We start from the raw sequence: 23279 nt of genomic DNA, 5'->3' as shown, positions 1-23279 counted from the left end.
CAGCCATCTGCAAGCTACGAAGAGAGGCGCCTGGAGGCTGGGGCAGGAGAACTGCTTGAACCCAGGAGGCAGAGGTTGCAGTGAGCTGAGATCACGCCTCTGCACTCCACTCTGAGCAACAGAGTGAGACTCTGTCTCAAAAAAAGAAAAAAAAAAAAGGCCTCACAGGAAACCAACCCTGCCCACACCTGGATTTCAGCCACCAAAATTGTAGGAAGTAAATCTCTTCTGTTTAAACCACCAGTTGGTGGTACTTGTTACAACAGCCCTAGAAAACTAAAACAATCCGGAAATCCCAAAGAGAAATGTGGTTTTGTTAAGGATGCCCAAGTAAAATGCAGGCCAGTAAACTGCTTGGCACATTGTAAGAAGGAAAAAAGAAGAAAGAAAGAAGCAAAGGCATAATGCATTGACATTTTTTTATATTTGGTATTTGTAAGTCTTTAAAAAAATGTTTTCAGGCCATTTTTTCCTTAAAAAAAAAAAAAGCAACCAACAGCAATACTCTGTACAAGTATAACAAACATTAGAAATATGCATCATTCCAAAATAGTTACAGGAAAATTACAGTTTAGAGTCCACATCAACACATCCTATTCGTATGTGCCCCCAAGGGAGAAAAAGCTACAGTATGTTAAACACACAGCTGCTACACAGTAGTCTGAAAACCCAGGACTTAAAACTTTTGAGGCAAATCAACAACAGTCACCAAGACTTGTTTAGCTCAGTAAGTACAATCAAGCATTTCAAAAGAGAACCAGGCTTTTTCATCCCAGATGAAAAACACACGTGATGGGCTGCATAGCTGACCCCCGCCCCTCGATCCCCAACCCCCGGGAGCCTCTGACTCAACAGAGCACAAATCCAGTGGAGTCAATTAGGCGGAAGTCTGGCTGGAGGTCACAGTATGGCTGCAGTGGGCAGACACCAAATGTCATTTCCTGCTGGTGCCGATCATCACTAGATCCAACTTTGGAGGCAAAAAGTCGTTGTTCCTGGGAGATGCTATCAATGGCCCAAATCCCCCAAACCAGCTGGCCACCAGTCTTTGGCCCTTTCATTGACACCCAAACCCATACCAGCTGCTTTTCTGTATGCAATTGTCAAAGACTGAACAGGGGCGCTCACACCATCCCCCCGATTCCACTGGACTCTTCCAATTTGAGCTCATTGTTCCTGGGAGGGGTTGAAGCTCAGAGGCACCCTCCTCTTGCCTCTGACCAACCCCCAGCCTGTGTGTCCTTTATATTTACACATTAATCTTCCCTTTTCAAGCACTGTGCTATAAATACCCTTACCACCCCCACTGGCCTTGTCCCCAGCCCTTTTCAGGATGCAGAGAAGCATCGTGACCTTCGTGTGACCTGCCCATTTGGAATCCCAGACCGCTCCCCCGCAAGAGTTCCTCCCATGATTGCTGGGGCCGCTTGCCCATTTCCCAAGCCCACACCAGGCGGAAGGGAAGAAGGTTCCTGTGTTTTTCATTTTTATACAATATGTTTACAGTTATGTTGCTTTAATCTTTTAAAGTATTTAATCTTTTAAAGGATTTTTTAGCAACAAGTCCCTTCCTCTGACTTCTCTGTGGCAGTGATGTGGGCAGAGCAGGGCTTAGGAGCTCCCTGGGATTTGCCACTCATCACAATGGTTTCGGACACATTGGAGGGGAGAGGGCCACAGCCCACAGAACTGCTGCCTGAACAGGGACCTATGAATGAAGTACCGACCGCTCCGAGATCTGTATGAGTTGGAGGCAGGCCAGTGTGAAGGTGTGGGAGGAATCCGCCCACACCCAGCTTCATACAGCACCCTGAGGACAATGTGGCTTCCCTGATTCACACCTACTGAGCCAAGGCCCCCTCTGAAGTTAGGTCAAGAGGGCCCACCCTAGCCGGGCCAACTCATTCCTTTGAGGACCTGATACTCAATGAACTGCTTACTACCAAAAAAAATGCAAAGGATTCAGCAAAAAGTGCAATTTCCATTTGAGAAGTAAGATTCTCCCCAAAACATGACACCACCTTTTCATCCTTTCAGTACCTCAAAGGGAAAGGGAAATAAAAGGCATACAGCACTAACCCTCCGAACCACAGCCGGGGCTTTAAAAGTGTGGTTCACCTTTAGAACCCTAGAAGACCCATTAACACGTCCAGTCAGTTATCAAAGTGCCAGTGAGGTGAGGGGCGTGGCAGAGTCAGGAGGGACCAGGAGGCTGGAAGAGCCCGCTCCCATTCTCAACAGGACACACCTGTCCTGTTTACAGCAGGACGCATTACTGTGGCAACAGCCACAGGACTCCAGGGACTTGGTTATTCCTTCATAAAACCTTGTCAACTTCATTGCCTATTGGAGGATAAACTCAAAACATCTTCAAAATATAACCTGAGCCACAATATAAAATAAAAAGAAGAAAAAAACTTTTCATGTTAATGCCTTAAGAAGTTTACAGATTATGTACCAATAAAATAAATCCACATAAATTTGAAATTCTTGGTGGATACACACCTGAAGCAAAAAAAAAAAAAATTAATCTACATTTTAAAAATCAAAGTAATTACAGCAGCAGTATAGTGAAAAGAGGTTTTAAAAATAATAATTACATCTTTGATACAAATTCAAACTTTGTACACCTCAATTCATAGGAATGACTGTTTTTGAGAGCTTAGTATATATATATATATATATACAGTAGATTCCGATATGTGTCATGGCAGAGAGAGACGAAAGCCAGTGGACTTTGGGGAAGGAGGGATTAATCTGACACTGAATTCACGCTGAAGTGTTCACAGATTGCCACGCTTCTGAACATACACACACACATACAGACACATAAAATGCCAACCTGAGTAAAACGTTACTAAAAACCTAGAACATCATGAATCACTAAGTCACATATTGCACCTTTAAATAAAATCCTTCATACCAAATACAGACATGAGAAAAAGGATAATACAGGGACAAGAAAAGGATTTCTGCCACTGTAGGATTCCTCTGCTTCTCCCATTCCCACCCACAGAAATTCTCAAGGTGATATTTGAGTCGCCATTCTCACCCAACCAATGGGTTGAAAATGTTGCCAACAGAAGTGTCTTTGGAGAAAACTGGGAGGGAAAAGGGAAGAAAAAATGGAGCACAAATGTACAGGGGGCAGGGGAAGCGGGGTCGGGGCAAAGAGGCCTCCCCTGATCAAATGAGAACAGAAATGTTACTGAGGAGGCAAACCTCTGATGCTAAGCTACTGTTTAAATATTCCGTATATTCCAATTATGAGATTCAGTACAAAAATATAGATCTCTACTGAGTTTTGCCTGTGGAAGCATAATTCAGAAAAGGCACATGTTCAAATAGAAAACCCATTCGGAAGAGGTGCCACGTACCCCTCCCTGCGCAATCATCATCCACAATTAGGTATTTTCCATCGGCTAGATTCCAAGACACAGTAGGTAAAAATAGACCTCTGATACTTAAAATATATTCAACCCAACACAATCCTGGCTTTAGCATGTGAATCATATAAAATAGTCTTTTTTAAAAAAGAAATTGTTTTGGAAAAAAAAATCATAGCTCCCTTTTCCTGGTTTTCCACAATCCTCAAGGGGGGAAAAAAAAAAAGTGACCTCATCCCATTGGTCATCAGGAATGCAGATGATTTGCTCCCCACCCATCCACAGCCCCCGACAGCCCCAATTTGTCATCTATCATATGCAGCTTCATGCCCTCAAAATTAGTTCTCACAAAACAGAACAAAGAATTAAGATATTGGACATATAAAAACATGTCGACATCGGGGCATGTGCCTTCGCTGTGGGTGCGACGGTCTGGTTCACTCCAGAAAGGTTATTCCTTTGGAATTAGGCGATGTAACCATTGGTCTTTCCAAATGTGGTCACGGGCGCAAGGTTTTCATAGATTGTCATTGCAGTTGTGTTCTGGTAGATAAGATCTACTTTTGAGTCTTTCTGGGATCTGACAATATCCAAAACACACTGATTGAGGAAAACATACTGGTCCTGATAGAAAAAGGAAAGAGAGAGACAGAAAATGAACATGGGTCCCAGAAATTAGCACCCAAAATTATTTTCAAACAGGTCATTCCCCCGCCCAACTCCCAAACCCCATCCACCCAACAGCAAACGGTTCAAGCGAACATGTTTCAAGAGGTAACAACACTGCAGTGAAATCTGAAATCACAGAAGCAAGATGTCCTTCCTCAATGATTCTCAACCAGAAGAGCACACTCCTCACCTCCCCTCCCCAAGGAAAAATGCCACAGTCTCAGGGAAGGGCAAAGGAAGGAGGAAATGTAGAGGAAAAAATGCACACACACATTCGAACAATCAAATGTCCAACAAGATTGCCTTGGCTAGTGAGACTGTACAGAGTAAGAATCAACTGTAATGCTCAACCGAGGAGCGAGGTTAAAAGGAGATGATCAGGTGGAGTTGGATGAGGACTATCCTTCAGGTAGCTATATCAGAATCTGTGGGTAGTGATGAAAAAAAGAGGAAACAAGGGTATAAGCTGACACAGAAAAATATCCATGATATTATAAGAGGAGAAAAAAAATCACAGAGAAGCAACATACATAAAACAGGATCTGGCCAGGCGTGGTGGCTCATGTCTGTAATCCCAGCACTTTGGGGAGGCCAAGACAGGTAGATCGGCTCAGGTTAGGAGTGCGAGATCAGCCTGGCCAACATGGTGAAACCCCGTCTCTACTAAAAATACAAAAATTTGCTGGGCGTGGTGGCACACACCTGTAATCCCAGCTACTCAGGAGGCTGAGGCAGGAGAATCGCTGGAACCCAGGAGGTTGAGGTTTCAGTGAGCTGAGATGGCACCACTGCACTCCAGCCTGGGCAACAGAGCAAGACTCCATCTCAAAAAAAAAACAGCATCCAATTTTTTCAAAGTACTGTGTGTGCGTGTGTGTGTGTGTGTGTGTGTGTGTGTGTGTATGTGTGTGTGTGTGTTTACAGATGTACATAAAGAGTCTTATAAAGATGTACACCAAACTATAAACATTGGCTACCTCCAGGAAGCAGGATTGGGGAAGGAAGAGTAAGAGAAAAATATATTGAGGCCAGGCACGGTGGCTCACACCTGTAATCCCAGCACTTTGGGAGGCCGAGGCGGGCAGATCATGAGGTCAGGAGATCGAGACCATCCTGGCCAACATGGTGAAACCCCATCTCTACTAAAATACAAAAAAAAAATTAGCTGGGCGTGGTGGCACACGCCTGTAGTCCCAGCTACTTGGGAGGCTGAGGCAGGGGAATCGCTTGAACCCAGGAGGCAGAGGTTGCAGTGAGCCGAGATCGCACCACTGCAATCCAGCCCGGTGACAGAGCAAGTCTCCGTCTCAAAAAAAAAAAAAAGAGAAGAGAAAAATATATTGTCAAATGCTTTCATACGAATAAGTATTGTTTTCAAAATATAAAAAAGAGATTAGACTCTAGTAGCAGGGATAAGAGTTCTATGTTTCTCAAAAAAGGATAAAAGATTGAGAAATACTACTTTATATAATTATAGCAGAAAAAAGAAAATCTCTCTTTTGACCAACACAGGAGGTGAATTTCACTCTTTCCACAACAACCACCAAGCTCACCCCAGAGCACGCAATGTACCCAGGCATCTAGAACATTCCCTGCTAGACTCAAAAACACAGCACATATTCATAGAGTTCTAAATCGGTACAGGACGATAGCCTGATACAAAATTAATATTCTGCTCTCATCCTGGTCAAGGAACATTCACCCCTTTGAGGAAAGCAACTTTGCAATATGTTCTGTTGAAAACATGCCTCAAAAACACTTCTTCTCAGTAACATTTTGGGTAAAACCAAATCCAGCAGTAGTACAGAAACTATACCATAGATATTAAGTGTTCCTTTTCTCCGCTGGTCAGCCACCCTTCTGTAGCTATGATAATTGATAGTCTTTAAAATGTACAAGTCTGGGTGAGGATAAATTGCTGTATTAACATTTAAGCAGCATTATGATATGTCACATCATTAATGTTTGATGAGTTTGTTTCATTAGCTTATTTTAAAGATGGTCAGACCTTCTTAGAAACAAAGACTGGAAAATACCAGTTTTATGAGTTTAAAACCTGGAAGCCAAAGTTCAAAGATGTCCTAAGATTATTAAATGAGTCAGAGGCAGCAAGGTAAAGAATCCTGACACTATCTCAGTAGTAGTTCCATTACTGACATCAGTACTACTATGTCACTTGTATTGGGTAATTTAATTCCAAGTCAGCTTAAAGTCTGCAAAGAAATCCAGTGTTAGTTCACAGCCAAGAGCTGGAAAGATCTGGAAGGGTGACATATTTTAACACAAGTGCATGACACAATGCAACCTTTTAAAAGTGGAGGGGAAGGGCCAGGCAAAGTGGCTCATGCCTGTAATCCCAGCACTTCGGGACGCTGAGGCAGGCAGATCACTTGAGGTCAGGAGTTCGAGACCAGCCTGGCCAACATGGAGAAACACCGTCTCTACTAAAATTACAAAAATTAGCTGGGCATGGTGTGCGTGCCTGTAATCGCAGCTACTTGGGAGGCAGAGGCAGGAGAATCACTTGAACCCAGGAGGCAGAGGTTGCAGTGAGCCAAGATCATGCCACTGCACTCCAGCCTGGGCAACAGAGCAAGACTCCGTCTCAAAAAAAAAAAAAAAATGGAGGGGAAGGGTGGAATGTCAAATACAGATCTTGGCCTCACCTCTGTCTGCACCATTAAAGGCCTATGCATTCGAAGGTCATACACAATCCCATACACATCCACGGTGTTCTCATTCTCTATCTGGTAGATGAGACGATCAATGGCAATGAAAGTGCCCGTCCTTCCGACCCCAGCACTGACAGAAAAGAGAAATAAGCCTATTACAGTGGGTTCCCTCGACTGCAACCCTCTTAGAGTTCCTCATTTGTACATATATCTTGCTTTCCTTCACTGTCACACTTTGAGGGCAATGCACAGGATCAGTACACATTTGCTCAATTGAAGCCTCAGCAAGTCAGACAGCACTAGCTTGGGACTGGGGCCTAAGTCCCAAACTCACATTTGAGTCAGATGCCACACATATAACCCTTTGCTCAAGCTTCTTCAATCTCAGTCCCATTCAAGTTGCCCATAACCCAGGATGGCACATTTTAGCCATTTTTTCCCCACTGGGCAACAGAGCCCCTCCTGTCTTCTGTCCTAAATTAATTCCTTTAGCTTCAAAGCTAACTTCTTATTGTTAGGGGTTGGCAAACTTTTTCAGTAAAGGGCCAGATAGTTAACATCTTAAGCTTTGCAAACCATATGGTCTCTTTCTGTCACTGTAGCAGAAAAGCAACCATAAACAATATATAAATAAATGGGCATGCTGTGTTCCTAGAAAATGTTATTTACAAAAACAGCAGCTGACCAGATTTGATCCATGGGTTACAGTTTGCCAACCGCTGTTTTGGAAGCTCAGGGCTTAGGGAGTAAGTCCATGGTTCCTTATCCAAACCTTTCCTGAATTCGTAAATGCCTATTACATTCCCTCTTAGGCTTTGCTTTTGTAAAGTGCTCATAAATATATAATGACATTTGAAATCTGTCACACGTGACGTGCCATCTGCGTACCTGCAATGCACCAGAATCGGTGATTCGGGAGGACTCTGCTTCATGTAGTCACGAACGAGGTACCGGAAGTTGATGAGCAGGTCAGTGGTGTCGGGAACACCGTGGTCTGGCCAGGAGGTGAAATGGAACTGTCTCAGAGGGTGACTCTCACTTGTCTGGATCTAAAAGCCCAGAAAATGATTTAGATCCAGACAGAAAGGCTGCCTAACAACATCAAAAAGGCAGGGGAAATCAAGCAGAGCCTGAGTACTAACCAGGAGTTGTAATGACTAAAAATTAAACTTTACATTTGCACAGCAGCTGATAAAGTGCTTGCTCATCAAACCCTCACAATATGCTCAAGAAGGAGAGTTTATTATCCCCCTTTAAAGATGAGGCAGCAGAGATTCACAGAAGTGAAGTCATTTCCCCAACACTGATTTCAGATGCAACAGAAGTCCCTCATCCTCCAATTCTGCATTCAGATCCTTCCCTTCCTGCCACAGCTGCCTATCAATAATGAACTCACATTCTTACACCTGCACCTCCTTAGAGCTGCATGAGCCCCATCCCCGAGCCCCCCTGGGAATGTCACTGACAATAAAACCAAAAATAATTTACTCAAATACACCATGATAATCAGTGCCTTCTAGGCAAGAATGGCCTCATAATTCACTATGTCCCCTAGAGAACTGAATAAAGTGACAGGCCACTAGCAAGCACCATGCAAATATTTAGAATTGGAGAGAGCTGAGAAAGGACTCCCCCAAAAAACCATCCATTTCAACATCTGAAAGACAATAGAGCTCATTATTACACAGACTGGTTCCCTACCTCATACCAAAGCATATACCTTGAAGCACCAGAAGCCCACTCCAGCTGGGGCGAGTCCTGTCCCTGACTCAGCTGTACTCGTTATGCCCATACCAGGGAATGACCGTACCCATGTGACCTACATCCGTACCCATGTGACCTACATCCGCACTGCAGGCATTTCCATCTCCATTATGACAGCTGCCCTTTGACACTCATTTTTTGAAATGTATATTCATGATAAGAATGTGCAGTATTCAAAATTTGGAAAACAGGAAAAAAAGACAGAGTGAAGGGAGAGGTGCTAGAAGACCTCATCACAGATAAAGTTAACATTCACACATTTAACCAGAAGTACTGATCCAAAGACAGAAACCAGCTGTGAGAGATGGAGGTGGGGGAAGAGGAAGAAAAAGGGAGGGAGAGGGAGGAGGGAGAAGGAGAGGGGAGAGGAAAGGGAGTGGGAGCGGGCAAGGGGAGAAGGAGGGGGAGAGGAAGAGGGAGAAGTGAGGAGGGTTATACTTAGTATTATCTTCGTGGAGGGGCAAAGGGGCTCAGGTTAGGGGTGGTAGTCAAAGGAAATCTTTAGCTCTGTTTGTAATTTCTCGATTTTCTAAAGGAAAATGTATTCAGGCATTTTGTATAATTAAAAAATAACATGGTACTAAATGCCATGTGGTGTCCTGGATCAGAGCCAGGAACAAAACAAGGCTTTAGTGGAAAAACATGAAATCTGAATAAAGTCTGGAGTTTAGTTAATAAAAAATAATAATCATAGTAACAGCAATTTTTAAAAATGATGTGGACAACTCCATCCTAAATTCCCCTCCACAAAGTAAGTCCCAAGCAGTGGAGGCAACCAAGGAGAAGCCAGTCGGTTCAAATGAGCAAAATCTGTAGAAATAAGCATGACAGACCAGGCACAGTGACTCCCACCTGTAATCCTAACACTTTTGGAGGCCGAGCAGGTGGATCACAAGGTCAGGTGTTCAAGACCAGCCTGGCCAATATGGTGACACCCCATCTCTACTAAAAATACAAAAAAAATTAGCTGGGCATGGTGGCAGGTGCCTGTAGTCCCAGCTACTCAGGAGGCTGAGGCAGGAGAATCACTTGGACCCGAGAGGCAGAGGTTGCAGTGAGCCGAGATCGTGCTACTGCACTCCAGCCTGGATGACAGAGAGAGACTCCATCTCAAAAAAAGAAAAAAAAGAAAAGGAAAGAAATAAGCATTACATTTTTCTACTACTGTGAGCTGCATTATTTAGGTGGCCAGATCATGGTAACAGCTTTGATGGCATCTCCAGAGGAGGAACTGAAATATTGAGGCCAGACCCTTTGAGACACAGCAATTAGTAAAGAATTACTACTTAATATACTATACTTTATCCATGACTTATGGAATCTTCAAGGATAATCTCATAAACTAGACCCTAACCCATCAACCCCCAAAACCCACCCAAAAGATTCAAGATTCAACTCCAGTGAATCTACTTCCCGGCTTTCCTTTTATGCACTATTCATAATATGCATACATTTTCATCTCCTAGAATGTTTCTCTTACATTACATCCTACCATGTCCCCATGGTAATTATATAGTCTACCCATCCCTTATTTATCTTTTTTTTTTTTTTTTTTTTTTGAGACCAGGTCTTGCTTTGTCACCCAGGCTGGAGTGCAGCAGTGGCACAATCTCGGTTCACTGCAGCCTCGACCTCCTGGGCTCAAGCCATCCTCCTACCTCAGCCTTCCAAGTAGCTGGGACTACAGGTGTATGCCAGCATGCCTGGCTAATTTTTGGGTTTGGTTTGGTTTTGTTTTTGTAGAGATGGAGTTTCAGCATGTTGCCCAAGCTGGTCTCAAACCTGAGCTCAAGCGATCCTCCCACCTTAGCCTCACAGGTTAGAATCACCGCACCTGGGCCATCATTTCTAATAGCTGAATAATGATATTATAAGCAAACGAGTCATAGTTAAGTTATCCATTCTGCAAAAGCTACAAAACCATGTCTGCATGGTTTCCAAAGTTTTCCTCTACTATAAATAATGCTGAGACTCGTCTTTCTGAATAAGCCTTTGGTTGCATTTCAGATTATTTCCTTAGGATAGTCTCAGACTTCAAGCCAGCACATGCCTAATTTTTAGGCCTGTGATATAAACAGCAAAGAGTTATGCCAATGCACACACCCATCAACAGATACCAATGCTGCTTCATGGCACTGCCTCTATTTTCAAAGCATCCTTGAAAAAGAAAAAAGGCACATAAACTTGACTTCCTAGAATGCCTGCACAATTTAATTGGATTTGCTTTTGTAAATTTTGAGGGGAAGGGAGGCCATGTGCATATGCCCTGGAATCCTATTAATGTAACTGTTATCAATTACTCCTAACAGCAAGTGGCCGCTCCTGATGCCATATTTCTAACCAAATAATCCAAAAGGCTACAGTTTGTTCTGTAAAATCTATGAGCAAGTCACCTGGAAGTGGAAAGAAAGGAAAGAGTTCCTGATGTAGAGCCATGCTCTTAAGATTCATTTTATTCAGAAATAACTTAGGTTATTCCCAAGAAAGTAAATTTCCCAGAAAAGTCAAGGGGTTGCCTTGGAGTATACATGCATATGGATTGTTCTGTTCTGAAAGGAAAGAAGCAAAACATTTCTCACTGCATAGGAAAACATATTAGTTAATATCAACCTAAAACATATCACCCCCAAATTAACATATGGTAATTACATGAGCTCAATTGATCCTGACTTCTTACTTACATTTTTCACTGTGAAATCTCTGATGGTCCATTCCGGAAGAACAATTTCTGATGTCATTGCCACAGTTATGTCTCCATAGTCCTGAGCCTGCTTAGAGGGCCAATACTCTTCACATTTGGTCTAGAACAAAATTGCATTTTTATAAGAAGACTCAGATCATGCCATCTGCCATCACTAAAACCTCACAAGGGAGACTAGCTATTGAAAACTGGCATCAGAGATGGAATCAGACCTTCTAGTTGGGTTTTGTTTGACCCTTCGAATTTTTTTATTTTATTTTATAGAGACAGGGTCTCACTATGCTGCCCAGGCTGGAGTGTGGTGGCTATTCACAAATGAGATCATAGCACACTACCACCTCCAATTCCTGCACTCAAGCAATCCTCATGCCTCAGCCTCCCAAGTAGCTGGGTCTATGGGCACACCACAGCACCTGTTGGAATTGTTTTTTCTTTTTTTAATTTACAATTCTTGCCAACTCTTAAAATTTCTCATAAAAATCCAGACTTATTTTCTCTTTAAAAATCAGATCTGCCTACACTAGGCCCTGCTTTCAGCATGAAAATTGATTTAGAGCAGAGCAGCAGCTGTCCCTTGACCTAGGACACAGTCCCCATCCAGCTCCCTTTGCCCCTAGAGTAGCCACCACAACTGTTCACTGACCTCATCTTCTCCCATAACCCCAGACAGCTGGAAGAAATGAGGACTTTTTCCCAAGGCTTTCAGATATACATCGGTTGCAATACAAATACACACACCAATAAAGAAAATCAAATTAAATCATTCTGGGGTCTTTGATTTCTATAAAGTTGGTGGGCAGATGTGAACAGAAATAACCAGGAAACACCTGCTCTCCAAGAATATCTGAATACCCATTTGGCAAATGACTACACACACACACGCACACACACACACACACACACAGACACATACCCCCCACATACACACACACACACCCCCCACATACACACACACGCACACACACTCAGTATTCTAAGGTGTGCTCTACTGCTGGTAGTTTTCAAAGCTAATTGATTATCTGACTCACCTGAGAAGTTTGAGTTGTTTTGGGTTTTGTTTTCTGTTTTTTGTTTGTGTGTTTGTTTGAGACAGTCTCACTCTGTCATACAAGCTGGGGTACAATGGCACGATCACGGCTCACTGCAGCCTCAACCTCTCAGGCTCAAGTGATCCTCCCACCTCAGCTTCCAGAGGAGCTTGGACTACAGAGATGTGCCACCACACCCAGCTATTTTGTATTTTTGTAGAGATGGGGGTCTCACTATGTTGCCCAGGCTGTTCTTGAACTCCTGGCCTCAAGTGATCCTCTCACCTTGGCCTCCCAAAGTGCTGAGATTACATGCCTGAACCTCTGTGCCTGGCCTTGTTTTGTTTAAAAAGAGATGCCTGGGTTCTACCTCCAGAGATTCTGACTCTGGCTGCGGGATCTGTATTTCTTTAAAGACCCAGGTTCCAAAGAAACAACCCAGGATCTGGATACACACTGACATGGAGTTGATTCCCAGCTCAGCCTCTTACCAGGTATATTTTTGTTCCTACCTTGTGGGCAAGTTCTTAAACTCCCCAAGCCTCAGTTCCCTCATCTATGAAATCATAATACCTCACAGGGTTGTTACAGGAAAAAAATAACATATATGGAGAATCTAGTGCAGAAAATACACTCCCTTCCCCATTCACCCAGGGTCACTAAGACTAACTTCAATCTTGATTTTAGATGAACAAAAGACCATTTAAATTCATCTTCATGTTCTCCATTAATGTAATTATGTCATTTTTGTTTGTCTAACAGATAGATTTATAAGAATGTTTCATGTATAAGGCCCTGGGCTCAACAGTATTAAAAAGCTTATTTGCATTCTTTTTTTGTTTTGTTTGTTTTGAGACAGAGTCTTGCTCTGTTGCCTAGGCTGGAGTGCAGTGGTGCAATCTTGGCTCACTGCAATCTCCGCCTCCTGGGTTCAGGCCATTCTCCTGCCTCAGCCTCCCAAGTAGCTGGGATTACAGGCATGCACCACCACGCCTGGCTAATTTTTGTGTTTTTAGTAGAGATGGGTTTCGCCACGTTGGCCAGGCTGGTCTCAAACTCCTGACCTCAGGTGGTCTGCCCACCATGGCCTTCCAAAGTGCTGGGATTGCAGCTGTGAGCCACTGCACCCGGCCTATCAGCATTCATTTTAAAAACGCTTTTATTTCTATTACAGCCTATTCTCCTGATTCAACAAGAGGGTAAGGAGCCCACCCTCTATCACAAGCAACATGAGGATGGGCGTCATCTCTTACTGCTCTGTTATCTTTCCCTCCTCCATCCTCAGCCCCTAGCACAGGATCTTACATATACCAGGGGCTGGATAAACATCTGCTAGCTTACCATGAATTAAAGAACATTAAAAGAAATGATGCCTGATGGGCTCCCACTATCCTGGGGACAGTACCACTCCAAGTGTGCACCCTGGCGCCACAGCAGTAGGATCACCCGGAAACTGGCAGAAACGCAATTCCGAATTAGATGCTGATGGATGCTAAAGTTTGAGATCCACTGGCTTAAGGAATCAAATCCTATTCCTCAAGCAATGAACCTACACTTAAAAACAACTCATAAAGCAACATTAAGTCCCATTCCTAAGGCACAGCATTTTTTTAGATTAGCATGTGTTTTTCAGTTCTCTTCACATCAATTCATGGAAATGCAGAATTTTATTACTATAAAAAATATTGGCCAGGGGCGGTGGCTCACATCTGCAATCCAGCACTTTGGGAGGCCAAGGCAGGTGGACCACAAGGTCAGGAGATTGAGACCATCCTGGCCAACATAGTGAAACCCTGTCTCTACTAAAAATACAAAAAGTAGCTGGGCATGGTGGCGCCTGCCTGTAATCCCAGCTACTTGGGAGGCTGAGGCAGGAGAATCGCTTGAACCAGGGAGTCGGAGGTTGCAAAAGCCAAGATCACACCACGGCACTCCAGCCTGGCGACAGAGTGAGACTCCATCTAAAAAAAAAAAAAAAAAAAAAATCTTATCTTTGATGGAAGCAGAAGAGGGATTTCAGGACGTTGCAGGAGAGGGGAGGCTGCTGAGGCTTATCCAGGGATAAGTCTGAGATTTTGCTTAAAGAAATGGTTCCAGGCCAGGTGTGATGGCTCACGCCTGTAATCCCAACACTTTGGGAGGCCAAGGAAGCAGGATCACTTGAGGTCAGGAGTTTGACACCAGCCTGGGCAACACAGTGAGACCTTGCCTCCACTAAAAATAAAAAAAATTATCCAGGCATGTGGTGCACGCCTGTAGTCCCAGCTACACAGGAGGCTGAAGTGGGAGGGAGCCCAGGAATTCAAAGCTGTAGTGAGCCATGATCGCACCACTGCACTCCAGGCTGGCTGACAGAGGAGACCCTGTCTCAAAAAAAAAAAAAAAAAAAAAAAAAAAACCTGGGGTGGAGGCAGGAGGGGTTCAGTGCTCAACCTAAATTTGAAAATCATGGAGCTGATGAAAACCCTCATCTCACAGATGAAGATACCGGTTGCTTAGAGACATGATGGGCTTGTCCGTGTTCATGGGGCCAATGAAGAACAGAGCCACACCGTGAACAGCATCTTGCACTAGGCCTGGGAGATTTTGCTATTTACTAACTCCAGCAGCGACGTAATAAACAGAAGACACTGATATTTGTCCAAAAAAAAGATAATGACAAAATAGAATTGTTTAAAGAATGTTTTTAAACATTTCTCTTAAGGGGAAAAAAAGACAGAAAACAAGTTTATAAGAATAAAGTGCTAATGTTTGAGTTTTTTTTAAAGAAACAAATGGTTTTTAAGATACCCTTCTGCCACAATAAAAAGCAATTAATGTAATTTTAAATTTTAAAAACTAAAAAAGATACTTACTCTTCCCTGTTCAACACATTTAGTCAACATAATGATGGCATATACATTTTTCTCCCAAACCATACGCCAAAAATCTTTCAAAGTGTTCGGTAAAGGTCCTTGTGTGGCAATAAAATCTTTCTTGGAGTGGTAGCCCTAAAAATGGGAAACAGCACATAGTCAACCTCAAAGAAACAGAAAGAAGCAAAGCACACTGAAGATTTCATCGAAACAGTCCAGTGCTGTGAGACCGTCCCCCAACTTACAGGCATGTAGTTGGCATTGATGTAGTCATCCGTTGAATGGGTCTGGACCGAAAGTTTGACACGGGAAATATCATCTGTGACATTAAAAGAAAAAAGGTCCCCATTATAAGCAAATGTTTTAGTAAAGTTGGACACAAAACAGAAAAAAAAATGAAATTCAAAATGGCAAAACTGGGACTTGTGTCTTTGAAGATGCACAGTGTGGCATTTCATATAGACCACCTCATTTAATCCTCATGGTCACTCTATATGACCGTGGCACAGAGAAGTCACATGATCACCAGAGCAGAGCTAATGAGTGGCAGGGCCAGGATTTGAACCTGCAGCCTGACACCAGGACCCAAGATCTTAACCACACCAGATGCCTTCTCACATAAAATGAACCTGTTACTATTAGCATCCTCAGGTGTCTACCATGAGGGAATATGCTAAACAATTTTATTTACTCCTCAAAACCACCCTATAAGCCACTGCCCTGTTTCACAGATGAGGAAACTGAGGGTTACAGAGATTAAGTGACTTCTCCAAGTTCATATATCTGGTGAGGGGCAGTCAAAATTCAAATCTAGTGCCCCTTCCACTAGGACGGGGTAGGTCCCTAGGTTAACCATTCTACTCTGCCTCTATTCTCATATAAACAAGTTGTTATAAAAACAGAGTACCAAGTTCAAGTATAAATTGAATGTATAAGACTACTATGAGTAGGAGGGTCTAAAACACAGAATTATGTTTTATAAATATTATTGTCATCTCAAAAGCATACACACAAACTTGCCCAACTTAAGAGATGAAATAATAACCTTAGAACTGCAAGTGTCAGGCTGAGCCAGAAGCAGCACCACCTCAGTTTCCCTGTCTCTGATTGTACTACCTCACCCTCCTCTGGACAAAATAACATAACAATGCTAAGTCTAGTACTGACCTGAGTCTCAGCCTAAAGGCTTCCCAATAAGAACAATACCCAAACACCCACTTCCCAGCTCCCACTCCAGATCTGAGAATCTCCACAGACATTCACAAAAAGGGGCCGATAATCCCAAATTACCCTTACAAGGGCAATACCCCCAGCCTAGTTTTAAAAGCATTTCCCTCAGAACATGGGCCAATATTCCTTGTCAAGTACAAGGAAATAAATGGAGAGAAAGAACCCAAGAACTAGGAAATGCTGAATTTAAAAAGAACTTAATGTTTTAGTCCAGGAATGAAAAACACGGCTTCGAATAAAGATGATGACGTCCTGATGTAAAAATTATCTGCAAAGTCTATCAATTTCAGCTCCATCAGAACATGGCTACAATCTACTTATGCTCCTCTCTGTGCCCTAATCCCCACCCAAAAGAGAGATTACAAGGAACTTTCAATGGAGAATTATTTACATTTCATCTAATGGTTTGATGTAATAAATAATTCTTATTTTAAACTCAATTTGCTGTTATCCTGTTGACTAAGATGCAGACATTGTTAACTCTCAAAAACAGGAAATGAGCTAAATATAAGTCATACTTAGCTGTGGAATTCACTCAGCCCATGTGTCTGGACACAGAGAGTGTGACTCCCCGTCTCCCTCTGCTCGCTTTCATTCCAGAATTATAGAATTGAAATAAATAGTTGTGAGACAGAGGGGTTAAGAACACAGACTCTGGTCTTTTCCCTTACTGAGACAGAAAGACCTAGTACAAAGCTGAGTTTTCCCATCACTACCTGTGTAACCTTGGAAAGATCACCTAACCACTCTGTGCATTTTCCTCATCTGCAAAACAAATATTCTACTACCTACTTCATAAGGCTGTTGTGAGGATTAAAGAGAATGCACCTAAATATAGTGCTTAGCACATAGTAGGTGAATAATGCATGGTTGTGGAAGTAGGTGACTAATGAATGGTTGTGGAAGTGGTTACTTAGGATCACTGATTCCCTCCCCTCTACACTTAGAGATGTGATGGCCACTGATGGAAAACAGAGAAGATGCTGTAGATAAAATAACTTACAGGGCAGAACATTATTATAGCGATTCTTTCCTCTATTCTCAGCCAGTTCTGCTGCATATTTCGGTTGACTAATTCCAACAAGCTTCAGATCCTGAAAACAAAACAAATGAGGTGTTCATTTATTTAGTCTTCAAATATTATTCATATTTAGCATAGCATATGACAGTGAAACCAGCCCAACAGTCCCACAGACAAGTTGTTTTTGAATAAACATAGAAATTTACCCTTCTGCTGTTAAAGCCTGAAACTTGTATTTGTTTTATCTGAGTTCCTTTCTCAGGAAAGGACCTTCAGGGAGTAACAAAGAACTGAAACTAGTCAGATCACTGCACCAGATGCCTCCTTGCCCCTCCCTACTTCCTGTTTTCTTTTTTTTTTTTTTTTTTTTTTTTTTTTTTGAGACAGAGTCTCGCTCTGTCGCCCAGGCTGGAGTGCAGTGGTGCGGTCTCCTGCCTCAGCCTCCCAAGTAGCTGGGACTACAGGCGCCCACCACCATGCCTGGCTAATTTTTTGTATTTTTAGTAGAGACGGGGTTTCACCATGTTAGCCAGGATGGTCTCGATCTCCTGACCTCGCGATCCACCCACCTCGGCCTCCCAAAGTGCTGGGATTACAGGCGTGAGCCACCATGCCCAGCCCCTAGTTCCTGTTTTCTTACACATTGTTACATTTCTTTCCTGCTGTATAAACACCTGGTTTTAGTCAGTCAGGGAGATGGATTTGAGATTCAGCTCCCATCTCCTTGGCTGCAGCACCCGATTAAAGCTTTCTTCCCCGGCAATATTTGTCATCTCAGTGATTGGCTTTCTGTAAAGGTGAGGAGCAGGACCTAGACCAAACCCGTGGTGTTTTGGTAGCAAAAGAACAAAGTGGAAATGTAGAGGTGATATGGGTTAAACTGTGCCCCAAAAAGATATGTTGGATTTCTCACCCCCAATACCTATGAGTGGGATCTTATTTAGAAATAGGCTCTTTACAAGCCTGCACTGCCAAGACAATCCTAAGCCAAAAGAACAAAGCTGGAGGCATCACGCTACCTGACGTCAAACTATACTACAAGGCTACAGTAACCAAAAGAGCATGGCACTGGTACCAAAACAGAGATATAGACCAATGGAACAGAACAGAGCCCTCAGAAATAATACCACACATCTACAACCATCTGATCTTTGACAAACCTGACAAAAACAAGCAATGGGGAAAGGATTCCCAATTTAATAAATGGTGTTGGGAAAACTGGCTAGCCATATGTAGAAAGCTGAAACTGACAAAAATTAATTCAAGATGGATTAAAGACTTAAATGTCAGACCTAAAACCATAAAAACCCTAGAAGAAAACCTAGGCAATACTATTCAGGACATAGGCATGGGCAAGGACTTTACGTCTAAAACACCAAAAGCAATGGCAACAAAAGCCAAAATTGACAAATGGGATCTAATTAAACTAAAGAGCTTCTGCACAGCAAAAGAAACTACCATCAGAGTGAACAGGCAACCTACAGAATGGGAGAAAATTTTTGCAATCTACCCACCTGACAAAGGGCTAATATCCAGAAACTACAAAGAACTTAAACAAATTTACAAGAAAAAATCAAACAACCCCATCAAAAAGTGGGCGAAGGATATGAACAGACATTTCTCAAAAGAAGACATTTATGCAGCCAAAAGACACATGAAAAAATGCTCATCATCACTGGCCATCAGAGAAATGCAAATCAAAACCACAATGAGATAGCATCTCACACCAGTTAGAATGGCAATCATTAAAAAGTCAGGAAACAACAGGTGCTGGAGAGGATGTGGAGAAATAGGAACACTTTTACACTGTTGTTGGGACTGTAAACTAGTTCAACCATTGTGGAAGACAATATGGTGATTCCTCAAGGATCTGAAACTAGAAATACCATTTGACCCAGCCATCCCATTACTGGGTATATACCCAAAGGATTATAAATCATGCTGCTATAAAGACACATGCACACGTATGTTTATTGCAGCACTATTCACAATAGCAAAGACTTGGAACCAACCGAAATGCCCATCAATGATAGACTGGACTAAGAAAAATGTGGCACACATTCACCATGGAATACTATGCAGCCATAAAAGGATGAGTTCAGGTCCTTTGTAGGGACATGGATGAAGCTGGAAACCATCATTCTCAGCAAACGATCGCAAGGACAGAAAACCAAACACCGCATGTTCTTACTCATAGGTGGGAACTGAACAATGAGAACACTTGGACACAGGGAGGGGAACATCACACACCGGGGCCTGTCGTGGGGTTGGGGGAGGGATAGCATTAGGAGATATACCTAATGTAAATGATGAGTTAATGGGTGCAGCACACCAACATGGCACATGTACACATATGTAACAAACCTGTATGTTGTGCTCATGTATCCTAGAACTTAAAGTATAAAAAAAAAAAAAAGGCTCTTTACAAATGTAAACAAATTAAAATGAGATCATACTAGATTAGAGTGGGCCCTGAATCCCATATGACTAGTGTCCTTATAGGAGGAAAAGAGACAAAGAGACATAGACACATGAGGGGAGATGGCCATGTGAACACAGAGGCAGACATCAGAGTGTTGCTGCCACAAAACCAAGGGACGCCTGGGGCTCCCAGAAGCTGCGGAGGCAAGGAAGGGCACTGCCCAGAGGTTTAGAAGGGAGTGTGACCCTGCCCACACCTTAATTTGGGACTTGTGGCCTCTAGACAGTAAATTTCTGTTGTTTTCAGCCTCCCAGTTTGTGGTGCTTTTTTATGGCAGCCTAGAGAACTAATACAAAGGTTAGAATATAGGAAAAAGGATAACCCTTGCCTTCAAGCAGTTGCAACCTGGAGGAGAGGTGTACTGTACACAGAAAAAACTAACATTACAAAAAGGCAGAATTAAAGAAATGCTGAATATTGGTAACAAGCAACAGGGGAAACAAGGCAGTCTGAGCACACAGAACTCAAGTCCTCCTAATGGGATCCCAGAATGCCCATGGAGGAAGCAGCATGTGCACTGTGCTGAGTGCTGAGCAGGATTTCAAGAGAGCAAAGGCAGAGATGCTGGACAGGGCAGCACAGGAGGACGAGTGTGCATGGTCACTCTGAGCAGGGCTGGTTCCTGGGCTGGTTGGAGCACAGCATGGGGAACTGAAAGGCAGACACTGGCCAAGAAAGTCCTTGTGCAGCGCTTCAGAAGTGAGCCTCACAAGCCATCCTAGGCCACACTGCCATCAAGCCCCAGACCACTACATGCCCATTTGGTTTCTTTCCAGCTCATATAGCTTCCTAAGTATTGTGGCTAACAGTTCCCTGACTTGAATTCCTAGTTTCTGTTAACAGTTTTCTAACTTTCAGGAAAAACAAGCCAATTTCTAAGGAAAGTGGCTGTGCTTCAGTCAGGAGTAGTCCGAGGTAGACATCCAGGACAGTATGACGCAAAGGGTTTGGAGCGCAACAACCCCGTGCGTTATATAGCCATTTAATGTAACCTGTTTGTGTGAGTTCATACCTGGCTTTGAGCCACTATTGTCTGTGAGTAATATAACTGCACTGCTGACTCTGTAGGAGAGAGAATAAAGCCATGTCCCAACTGCCTACAGTCCCTCGAGTGTTCTTTCAGCTACCTGCCACCCGTCCACCAACTCCCCTCGGATCCCAGCTTGGGTTCGAACCTGACACAATTAAAAACACAGCATTTACAGCAACGTACTTCGTATTCCTCTGCGAACCCACAGTTGGAGTCAGCTTGCTGCTTCTTGAAGTAGGCCTCAAAATTCTCCACTCTGATTAACTTAGATCTAAGAAAACAAAACTTATCAGGATTTTTTACATTCAGTGAAGTCCATATTCAATAGAAAAGTACAAGTTATTAAAAAAAATAAAGAGATTACTCACTTTTTAGGTCTTCATGATAGAAAGGGAAAGAAAAAATATGCAATTAGAAAGACTCATTCATACTCTAGAGATGACAGTAAACAATCTTCCCAAAACAACAAAACCCAGGGTATAATTTGGCAAGAGGGGTTCAGAGTACTATTATTCACAAAACACTAAAATATGATTCAGGAAATCTGATTTCTAGACCCTACTTTGTAACTAATTGGTTTTGTGACTTTAAGTAAGTTCTTCTCTCCCCTGGATCTTGATAACCTATTTTTTAATCAAGAAATCCGTATTTATTGGTAGAAGAGTAGAACATGACAAGGAAGCCAGCTTCAGGAGACTAATAAAACATAGATTCCTTGCAGAAAACAGAGCTAGCAAAAACTTCCAGATGGTCATGGTCAAAATGTGCCAATCAGGAAAAATGACAGCAAGTTCCATCAAAAATTATTTACAGATAGTCACTGAACAGATTGGAGGATTTAAAATAAAGCTCATAATTTGAGAGACTTACTTAATTTGAGAAAAGGACACTTCATTATTCTTTGCATCTTTCCTGTTTTAAGAGAAAAGAGACCCATTAGACAAAAAAGGATTCCTTCCTGTGCTTTTCCCTTGTGTATCTGGAGTTGATGTCATCTATGAAATAAAGGTGTTACACCTTTTCCTCAGGCATTAGTTCACAGCTGACACCAAATCCTGCACCCTAATACTAAACTTAATGACCCAAGCTGCAAATGCTAATTACAAATTTGTGAAGTTATTTTCTTTTGTACTATCTAAAAGAATGAAAAAAATCATATCCAAGTCACTTTTAAGAACTTCCTTGCAAATATATAGCAGTGGCATTACTTTAATGTAAAGCAAGACTTGTTATTTCATACTTTGTTTTTGAGAAAGCTTTTCTGATAAATGAATGCAATAAACCAAAAAACATATCAGATCCGGAACTGGCAAGTTGGTGAGGCATCTGCACACTCCTGCACTGTTGACTCAACTCTGCATTGGTATTTAAGAAAAACTTTCTGGAAGGTAATTTGGCAGTATGTATCAAAACTGAAAGCATGCATACCCACTGACCCAGCACTTGCCTAGCTTGGAATTTAGCCTAAGGAAATAATCGTGAATGTGCCCAAAGATTTAGGCACAAGGATAAGTAACTGTGGCCAAGAAAAAAAAACTTGGAAACACCTAGGAAACTGGTTAACTAGATCATGGTACTGCCATACAGTTGAATACTCTGTAGCCACTTAAAATGATGATGAAATGAGCCAGGCACGGTGGCTGATGCCTGTAATTCCAGCACTTTAAGAGGCCGAGGTGGGTGGATCACCTGAGGTCAGGAGTTTAAGACCAGCCAACATGGCAAAACTCCATCTCTACTAAAAATACAAAAAAAATAGCCAGGCATGGTGGCGGGCACCTGTAATCCCAGCTACTCGGGAGGCTGAGGCAGGAGAATCGCTTGAACCCAGGAGGCAGAGGTTGCTGTGAGCCAAGACCACGCCATTGCCCTCCAGCCTGGACAACAAGAACGAAACTCTGTCTCAAAAAAAAAAAAAAAAATTGTGATGAAATGAAGCTGCCAACAATGTCTAAGCTGAATAAAGCAGGCTAGATTCTAACATGTAACATGATTCCATGTGTGTGCACACATTTGTGTGTGAGTTTGGTCACATCAAAATGTTAAGAGTAGTTTTGTGTGGGTTCTGCGATTGCAGATTTCCTATTTATTTTTGCTCTTCTTTTCTATATTTTTTGCCATAAGCATGTATTACTCTTATTTTTAACAAGAAACAATAAAACTGTTTTATCCAGCCACTGACTGATCCATTTCCTCCCCCAAAATCAGAACCTAATCTGGCCAGGCACAGGGGCTCACGCCTGTGATCCCAACACTTCAGGAGGCTGAGGCGGGCAGATCCCTTGAGGTCAGGAGTTCGAGACCAGCCTGGCCAACATGGTGAAACTCCGTCTCTACTAAAAATACAAAAATTAGCTGGGTGTGGTGGTGGTGCCTGTAATCCCAGCTACTCAAGAGGCTGAGGCAGCAGAATCACTTGAACCAGGAGGCAGAGGTTGCAG

At 42.7% G+C, this 23279-nt stretch overlaps 1 protein-coding gene across 1 annotated transcript in view; it reads right to left on the bottom strand.

Moving 5' to 3' along the window:
* Positions 1-405: 405 nt before the first annotated feature.
* Positions 406-23279, bottom strand: part of PTPRJ (protein tyrosine phosphatase receptor type J) — a 190467-nt gene continuing 167593 nt past the window's right edge. The window contains exons 16-25 of the mRNA XM_034932625.3: positions 21709-21750; positions 21207-21215; positions 21022-21109; positions 17309-17399; positions 15321-15394; positions 15076-15210; positions 11173-11292; positions 7616-7776; positions 6722-6857; positions 406-4010 (exon numbers count right to left, since the gene is read on the bottom strand). Coding sequence (XP_034788516.3) covers positions 3852-4010; positions 6722-6857; positions 7616-7776; positions 11173-11292; positions 15076-15210; positions 15321-15394; positions 17309-17399; positions 21022-21109; positions 21207-21215; positions 21709-21750 — 1015 coding nt within the window. The 3' untranslated portion in view covers positions 406-3851. The remainder of the gene's footprint in view (positions 4011-6721; positions 6858-7615; positions 7777-11172; positions 11293-15075; positions 15211-15320; positions 15395-17308; positions 17400-21021; positions 21110-21206; positions 21216-21708; positions 21751-23279) is intronic.

The sequence above is a fragment of the Pan paniscus genome, chromosome 9 (assembly GCF_029289425.2).
Source record: "Pan paniscus chromosome 9, NHGRI_mPanPan1-v2.0_pri, whole genome shotgun sequence".
Classification (NCBI taxonomy): domain Eukaryota; kingdom Metazoa; phylum Chordata; class Mammalia; order Primates; family Hominidae; genus Pan; species Pan paniscus.
This window is presented reverse-complemented; position numbering and strand designations above follow the sequence as displayed.